Here is a 9,577-nt window from a genome sequence, read left to right on the forward strand (position 1 = left end):
ACTCCTGCCATGACATGTAATTACTATACTCCTGCCATGACATGTATTTACTATACTCCTGCCATGACATGACTCCTACCATGACATGTATTTACTATACTCCTGCCATGACATGTAATTACTATACTCCTGCCATGACATGACATTATAAACTTCTGCCATGACATGTATTTACTATACTCCTGCCATGACATGTAATTACTATACTCCTGCCATGGCATGTAATTACACTCCTGCCATGGCATGTATTTACTATACTCCTGCCATGACATGACATTACTAAACTCCTGCCATGACATGTATTTACTATACTCCTGCCATGACATGTAATTACTATACTCCTGCCATGACATGTAATTACTATACTCCTGCCATGGCATGCCATCACTAGACTCCTGCCATGACATGTCATTACTAGACTCCTGCCATGACATGTTATCACTATACTCCAGCCATGACATGTTATCACTATACTCATGCCATGACATGCCATCACTATACTCCTGCCATGACATGGTATCACTATACTCCTGCCATGACATGTTATCACCATACTCCTGCTATGACATGGAATCACTATACTCCTATCATGACATGTCATTACTATAGTCCTGCCTTGACATGTAATCACTATACTCCTGCCATGACATGTATTTACTATACTCCTGCCATGACATGTAATTACTATAATCCTGCCATGACATTACTATACTCCTGCCATGCCATATAATGACTATACTTATAGTGACTATACTTATGCCATGACATGTAATCACTATACATCACATGTAATTACTATACTCCTGCCATGACATGACATTACTAAACTCCTGCCATGACATGTATTTACTATACTCCTGCCATGACATGTAATTACTATACTCCTGCCATGGCATGCCATCACTAGACTCCTGCCATGACATGTCATTACTAGACTCCTGCCATGACATGTTATCACTATACTCCAGCCATGACATGTTATCACTATACTCCTGCCATGACATGCCATCACTATACTCCTGCCATGACATGGTATCACCATACTCCTGCTATGACATGGAATCACTATACTCCTATCATGACATGTCATTACTATAGTCCTGCCTTGACATGTAATCACTATACTCCTGCCATGACATGTATTTACTATACTCCTGCCATGACATGTAATTACTATAATCCTGCCATGACATTACTATACTCCTGCCATGCCATATAATGACTATACTTATAGTGACTATACTTATGCCATGACATGTAATCACTATACATCACATGTCATTACGATACACCTGCCATGACATGTTATCACTATACTCCAGCCATTACATGTTATCACTATACTCCTGCCATGACATGTCATTACGATACTCCTGCCATGACATGTTATCACTATACTCCAGCCATTACATGTTATCACTATACTCCTGCCATGACATGCCATCACTATACTCCTGCCATGACATGTAATGACTATACTCCAGCCATGACATGTCATCCCTATACTCCTGCCATGACATGTAATTACTATACTCCTGCCATGACATATATTTACTATACTCATGCCATGACATGTAATCACTATAAATCACTATACTCCTGCCATGACATGTCATCACTATACTCCTGCCATGACATGTCATCACTATACTCCAGCCATGACATGTAGTCACTATACTCCTACTCCACATTTAATACTGCATCTGATAATAGCAATTACTTCAAATGTCCTCTGGCTCTGTCTCTCCCAGATGATCCTGTCCTCCCTCTCTTCATCTCAGGACTGGATGCAGTTCCTCTTGGAAGGCTTCTTGTGTCCCTTTCCTAGAGGGAAAGGAGAAAAGAAGGGATGAGCCAACAAACAGTCCACGTGAGGGACTATTGCAGACAAATGAAAACCACAAATGGTAGAATATAACAACATACCGTCATCCTCTCCTTTGTTGAGGGTCATTAGAGACATACTTCTTTGAGGCAGTTTTGAAGGCTTTTTGTTCTTAAATTTCAACAGGGATGGTTTCTCTACCATCTCAAATGAGTCATCAGTGGCAGTGCTATTCGTCTCTGAGACTTTGCGGGTAGAGGAGGGGTTTTGGCGGGTCGGGGAGGGGTTTGGGCAGGTAGGAGAGGGTGTTGAGTGGGTAGGGGAGGGGTTTGGGTTGCAAGGGGAGGGGTTCGGTGGGTAAGTGAGGTGGTTGGATGGGTAGGGGAGGGGATTGGGCGTGTAGGGGAGGGGGTTCGATGGGCAAGGGAGGGGTTGGGCGGCTAGGGGAGGGAGTTGAGTGGCTAGGTGTGGGGGTTGGGTGGCTAGGGGTGGGGGTTGGGCGGCTAGGGGAGGGAGTTGGGCGGCTAGGGGAGGGGGTTGGGCGGGTGGAGGAGGGGCTTGGGTTGCAAGGGGAGGGGGTTCGGTGGCTAAGTGAGGGGGTTGGATGGGTAGGGGAGGGGATTGGGCGTGTAGGGGAGGGCGTTCGATGGGCAAGGGAGGGGGTTGGGCGGCTAGGGGAGGGAGTTGGGCGGCTAGGGGAGGGGGTTGGGCGGCTGGAGGAGGGGCTTGAAGGAGTGGCCCCATCCTCCTCTATAGTCTCATTGTTGTGATTGGATCCTCTGCCTTTCAGGAAGAGCCTGAAAGAACTGCGTTGTTTCTTTCCACCTAAGGCCTGGTGCTTCTGCGAACCTCCCTTCCCATCCTCCTCATCCTCCACAGGAGAACTGGGGGACTTCGCAGTGACCTTGTCCAGTTCCACACTACTGCCCCCTTTGGCATGGAGTAGCGCCGACAGTCCGTTCCGTTCGAGTCCACCGCCCAGTGAGTCTCTGAGTGTGGAGAGGTCCTGTAAGGACCCAGTGAGCCCGAGACTGTTCCCCACCACCAGAGAATACTTAGGGTTGTGGTATTTATGTGCAGGCACCCTCTGGTCAGCCTGCCCCCGAGAGTCCCCTAGAGACACCTGGAAACGGGAGGTGGACATCAACAGGGGCTTGGGGACCGCCACCTTCCGTACCGGCGCAGCCATGGGAGGCTTGGTTATGTGGAACTCCTTGTAAAGGTCCACATTCTCAGATACAGCATACATTTCCCTGAAGTCATTGTCGAAGAAGTCCACCACCTGCCCAGACATTACTGTGATGGTGTTCCTGTCCATCCTAGAGGAGCTCCATGTGAAGCTGGAGATGACAGAACAAGAGAGTGAGACACAGACTCAAAGCTCAAAGAGTAGGAAAAAATCATGTTTGCTCTGGCTGAATGAATGTGAGTGGAAGTGTATGACTGAGAAAATGACTGACCTGTAAGAGCCAAACATAACCTTTTCTCCATCCACCAGCATGTATTTGGAGCACAGAGAGCCGGGCAGCCTGCCAAATGACAGGGCCAGCCCAGAACCTTTCACCGTTCGCACACGCAGGTTCTGAAAGAGTCACACAGATACTGAGTTAGACAGGTGCCCTTATTACAGTATAAACCATGAGTCAGTGACTATCAGACTTCCAAGTACTGAATAGTATCATATCAAACACTAAGGGAAATTGTGCTGTTACCACCCACGACCAAAGTAAACTTTCAAGGTAAGCAAATCCGAAACTGGCGATGCAAGGGTTGAGTTAAACCCCTTGAGTATACAGTTGAGGCAGGTCTATTTACTGAGCAAGGAATGGGAGTGAGTTGGAGAGAGTGAAAAAGACTGTCCGAGACATAAACACAGAAACAGACACGTCAGAAGGATGCTACCCTATGCTGTTAACACTTGTTTGGTCAAGGATCAAGTTCCACAGGACTGGATTGTTTTCGGCTCAATGAAGAACAGTTTCTATGAAACAACAATGACAGAGTCTCAACACTGGAAGGGCCTTTCAGAGGCTTACCAACTGACACCACACACACACACTAGGTTATCCAGCATTCCATATAAAATAGGCTAGATCTACTGCACAAGCTTTCGTCTACATAGATCAACATCTACAGATGTAGGATCTTCATTTGATCACCATGTTGCAGGAGAACTTTCATGCATTGCAGGACATTTTTAACTTGTGGTGTATTTGAGGTTTAAAGAGGCTTCTGAAGTTTGTCATTTCCACAAATGTCAGACTTGATTTTCCCTTATGAAAAATGTATCAACCCCTACAAAAATGCCCATGAATTATAATCCACATAATAATTCCCATCTCCTGTTGCTGCAGGATTATTTTCCTGCTGTAACAAACTGGCTCAAATTAAGATCCTACACCAGTATAGACAGTGTGCCAATATGGATGATAATAAAAGAATAGGCCAGAGGAATATTCTGTTTTTTACTGCCAAGAATTTGTGGCTGCACTTTCCGTTCACATGACACTCTGCTATTTACCTGGTAATGACATGGTAATACCATAGCTAACTATCACTTGTTCCTGTTTGTTTGTTGCCTACTGCCTGCCAAAGCATCCCTGTCTTACCCGTAGATGCAGAGCAGTGATCTGTAAACGAGTGCACATATCCAGGAAGTGGGGCATACCACGAGCCTCCAGTATGATGTACACAGCCACCCCTCGTCTCAGTGCTGCGTCCAATAGGTCCTGAAGGATCTGCAGGTCTGTAAGGTGGTCCATGACCACGGCTACTACCTGAGGATCACACATAGGACCGTTATAGAGGAAGAACAGAGGGGGATGATATCTCTGTATCAAATCAAATTGTATGTGTCACATGCGCTGAATACAACAGGTAGACCTTACCGTGAAATGCTTACTTGCAAACCCTTAACCAACAATTCAGTTCAAGAAAGAGAGATAAGAAAATATTTACTAGATAAACTAAAGTGAGAAAAAAAATGATTGTAATCTAAAAGTAACACAAGAAAATTACATAACAATAACAAAGCCATATACAGGGGGTGGATTTCAAGGACTCAAAGCAGGAGACTTGTGGTTCAATTGCTCGAGTAAGATTAGAATCTCCCTAATTAACTGGAAAACGAGTTGAGACAAAATGTCAAGATTTATTTTCTTATGACAACTTTTCCACTTCAATCCAAACAGAAGTATGTCAAAATATTTGAGAGGCTTGAGAAGGTGACTGATAAATCTGCTTAATAATACCAGACTAGTTGATATTTACAAAGATCAGAGAGGACAAAGGAAAGGCAAAAGTGTAAATAAATAACCCAACACCTCACACACACGTGCACACACACGATCATATACCGGTACACACACACACAGACACACACAGACACACACAGACCCACAACCACACACACACAGTAGAGGTCGACCGATTATGATTTTCAAGCCGATACCGATGAATCGCACAATTTTTTAAATTTATTTGTAATAATGACAATTACAACAATACTGAATGAACACTTATTTTAACTTAATATAATACATCAATAAAAATGAATTTAGCCTCAAATAAATAATGAAACATGTTCAATTTGGTTTAAATAATGCAAAAACAAAGTGTTGGAGAAGAAAGTAAAAGAGCAATATGTGCCATATAAGAAAGCTAACGTTTAAGTTCCTTGCTCAGAAAATGAGAACATGAAAGCTGGTGGTTCCTTTTAACATGAGTCTTCAATATTCCCAGGTAAGAAGTTTTAGGTTGTAGTTATTATAGGAATTATAGGACTATTACTCTCTATACCATTTGTATTTCATTAACCTTTGATTATTGGATGTTATTATAGGCACTTTAGTATTGCCAGTGTAACAGTATAGCTTCCGTCCCTCTCCTAGCTCCTACCTGGGCTCGAACCAGGAACACAACGACAACAGCCACCCTCGAAGCAGCGTTACCCATGCAGATCAAGGGGAACAACTACTCCAAGTCTCAGAGCAACTGACGTTTGAAACGCACCCCGCTAACTAGCTAGCCATTTCACATCGGTTATACCAGCCTAATCTCGAGAGTTGATAGGCTTGAAGTCATAAACAGCTGCTGGCAAACGCACGAAAGTGCTGTTTGAATGAATGCTTACGAGCCTGCTGCTCCCTACCATCGCTCAGTCAGACTGCTCTATCAAATCATAGACTTAGTTATAACATGATAACACACAGAAATACGAGCCATAGGTCATTAATATGGTCGAATCCGGAAACAAGACGTTTATTCTTTCAGTGAAATACGGAACCGTTCCATATTGCAACAGGTGGCATCCATAAGTCTAAATATTCCTGTAACATTGCACAACCTTCAATGTTATGTCATAATTACGTAAAATTCTGGCAAATTAGGCAGCCCAAACTGTTGCATATTCACTGACTCTGCGTGCAATGAACGCAAGAGAAGTGACACAATTTCACCTGGTTAATATTGCCTGCTAACCTGGATTTCTTTTAGCTAAATATGCAGGTTTAAAAATAAATACTTCTGTGTATTGATTTTAAGAAAGGCATTGATGTTTATGGTTAGGTACACATTGGAGCAACGATACACACCGCATCAATTATATGCAACGCAGGACACGCTAGATAAACTAGTAATGTCATCAACCATGTGTAGTTAACTAGTGATTATGATTGATTGATTGTTTTTTATAAGATAAGTTTAATGCTAGCTAGCAACTTATCTTGGTTTACTGCATTCGAATAACAGGCAGTCTCCTCGTGGAGTGCAATGTAATCAGGTGGTTAGAGCGTTGGACTCGTTAACTGTAAGGTTGCAAGATTGAATCGGCCATTCCGATTAATCGGTCGACCTCTAACCCACAGACACATGACCACACACACAGACACACACACAACACACACACACACACACACACACACAGTTATTGAAATGTAAATCCTATAATCCTTGAATGGCATTCGTTTAGGTAAAAACAGAAATGGTTGTCTTTCAGGAGCACAGAATTTGCATGTGAAGAAATGTGAGCACTGGTGCATTACTATGACCTAGTCCTGTACCACACTGTAATGTGTAATGTTTACACTGTACAGTGTAATGCTCTCTGCCTTATGCTGACAATGGTAAAGGAGTGGTGATGACAAAGTATTGGACAGTGAAGTCCTTTTTATAGTAAGGCTAGAGTCACTTCCTGGCTTGTCCTTTATTTTCTATTTTTTGTATCTTTATTTTAACAGGCAGGTCAATTAAGAACAAATTTGTATTTAAAATGACGGCCAGTCAACGATTTCAGTTTGTTTAGTTCATTGACATAGCTAGTCATATGCACACAGAACAGCTGGTCACGGGTTTGTCTTCCCTGTCAGTAGATCATTAACCTGTCTCAAGGAGTGAACGATGACCCCTCATTTGCATTGTTCTCAGTGAAATACCATATTTTGGTGTTTTTTCATTAGTCCACTGTTGGAACAGTCCCACAATATTTTGCATCATCATGATGATGTGGAAAATAACACTTTGCTTCTTGAAAGTTCAATATCTTGAAAACCTGACTGCTGAGAAGCAAACCATTTTGGGACTGTGTCAACAGTGGACCAATGAAGAGCCAGAAACCGGATATGGACAAGAATCAACTTTGCATGTACGAGGATCAAAAATATTAACATTGAGATTGCATGAATTGGAGATAAAATGTGAATGTAAAGTGAGTATGCATTATCCCATTGTTCCAGAGAAGTTAACTGTAACCTGGTCAAACACTCCAGTATCTTATCTGGATTTGGGCTACTTACACCCACAGTGTTTAAGCTCAAGTTTGCATGCTTATCTCCTTGCCCTATAGCCATGTCCTCCTGTGCCAAGCTTAACCCCAGAGTTATACGTGTTCTTCCTCCTGACATTTAGTCCCAGGCAGCATGACTGACAGGTTACGCAGCCATTTAGAGGGGGGGGGGGACTCTTGATGGAGTGAGTTGAATTACAGTGGATGTGGGAGGAGAAAGTGTGGTGTGGATGTGTTTTTAAACACTGACGTGAGGCTGGGGAAACACTTTTGAATGACTCGTTTCAGGTTCTGATGTGAAACTGTCTGACATTTAGAACTGTGAAATGTTTGGCCTTTCCAGCTCCTCCACATGGGGCGTTACTTGTTACAACATGTCTATCTACTGCATGTGTTCCATCCAGTTAGAGATCTACTGTGAACATTCATTTCAAAACTCCTGTTAACTGTTGATAATTCATTGTAGAACGTAATGATGTGATGAAGGGGAGATATTGAAGATGATTGAGATTACCATATCAATGTTCTATATCTATGATAATAACAACATAACATAAATCAATAGTCAATCATCAATTATGTAATCATTTCATTTCATAATAAAATCAAAAAAGAAGTAGATGTTTTACATTGTTGCTAATCGCATTGGTTCATTTTACAGTACGACTCCTCAGTTGAGCCAGGACCTGGCTGTTCTAAGCCTTAAGGACACACATCTCTTGTTGAAGTCAAGGGGTATGAATACTTTCTGTAAGTCAATGAAGAACAATTAGACATGTTCCCCTTTCTCTTTTTCAACCTTTATTTAACTAGACAAGTCAGTTAAAAACAAATTCTTATTTTTAATGATGGCCTAGGAACAGTGGGTTAACTGCCTTGTTCAGGGGCAGAACGACAGATTTTTACCTTGTGAGATCGGGATTTGATCTAGCAACCTTTCGGTTACTGGTCCAATGCTCTAAGCACTAGGCTAGCTGAGAAGTAACCAAGCAGGCAATAAAACCTCATGTCAAAAAAAGGAGGTTGCTGTCACAAGGCCTATGTAGCGACTGTAGTAACTACACCGACAAATTCAGACCTGATAAATAGGCCACTAGAACAGACACTAACTATCCTATGTAGTGTTGAGAAGTTTACATTAAATTAACAGAACTCATTTTATAACTTGTCAAGATGAAGAACACAAATGCATGATTCAGGGTCATGCTGACTCAGGATTCAAAGTAATTTGTAAACTGTTCTGAGCTACAAAAAATGAGGGGGAACAATGTGAGGGCATCACTCAATAATTTAGGGCTGAGAAAAAAGTATGTAAACTACGTTATTCACGTGTAATATGCCATTATCAATTTATATTAGAACTGGAATTACCTTGTTCGATTCTTGAATGAGTCTCCTGACAACCTCTTTTATATGGGGCCCCTTGTTTTTGGGTGGGTGCGTATGAACGGATACCCGAGTCACACCTTTATAGAAACTAGTGCTGCCTGGCCAGCCGATGTCAAGCGGCGGGACATCCGTGTCCGACATCTGAGGCCAATATGTGGAATGGACCCCCGAGTCTGCATTGGACTCCTGAGCCTTTTCGTATTCGCCCTTCTCGGACTCACTATCGGGATCATATTCATCAAAAGTTTTTCGAATCCATTTAATCTCGCGGGCGGATAGAAAGTCTCTGACGTTGTCCTCTTTCAGTCGCATCTTGAATGCGCCATCACCGTTCTTCAATAGTTGCTCGAGCGCGGCTCGCTGCTCCTCGCAGTAGTAGAACTCTGCTTTGGATTCGGGTATCTTTTCGTTGACATGATCTTCGTCCATGCACAGAAGCTGAGACTCGGCCATAGCAGCGGTATCCGGAATTTTTCCAACCGTTAATTCTTCCTTCCCCCGCAGTACTCCTTTGCATACACCTTTACCTGTAGGTGTTGGGTGCGTACACAGGTGACGTTCAAAAAGTAGGGGGAGGAGTT

The 9,577-nt window shown here is 42.8% G+C and overlaps 1 protein-coding gene across 1 annotated transcript; it reads right to left on the minus strand.

Moving 5' to 3' along the window:
• Positions 1-321: 321 nt before the first annotated feature.
• LOC135555373 (protein FAM83F-like) lies at positions 322-9,555 on the minus strand. The gene is made up of 5 exons (XM_064987742.1): positions 8,979-9,555; positions 4,435-4,602; positions 3,286-3,407; positions 1,927-3,165; positions 322-1,824 (listed from the first exon to the last, which is right to left on the minus strand). The coding sequence occupies exons 1-4, from the start codon at positions 9,447-9,449 to the stop codon at positions 2,055-2,057; spliced, it is 1,872 nt and encodes a 623-aa protein (XP_064843814.1). The 5' UTR covers positions 9,450-9,555; the 3' UTR covers positions 322-1,824; positions 1,927-2,054.
• Between the last annotated feature and the right edge of the window lie 22 nt (positions 9,556-9,577).

The sequence above is a fragment of the Oncorhynchus masou genome, chromosome 15 (genome assembly GCF_036934945.1).
Source record: "Oncorhynchus masou masou isolate Uvic2021 chromosome 15, UVic_Omas_1.1, whole genome shotgun sequence".
Taxonomy (NCBI): Eukaryota; Metazoa; Chordata; class Actinopteri; order Salmoniformes; family Salmonidae; genus Oncorhynchus; species Oncorhynchus masou.

Coding starts and splice junctions, on each gene's coding strand:
- LOC135555373 (XM_064987742.1), bottom strand. CDS start 9,449: ATGGCCGAGTCTCAGCTTCTGTGCATGGACGAAGATCATGTCAACGAA. Junction 3,408..4,434: donor TCACTGCTCTGCATCTACGG/GTAAGACAGGGA, acceptor TGACTCTTTCAG/AACCTGCGTGTGCGAACGGT. Junction 3,166..3,285: donor GTTATGTTTGGCTCTTACAG/GTCAGTCATTTT, acceptor TGTCATCTCCAG/CTTCACATGGAGCTCCTCTA.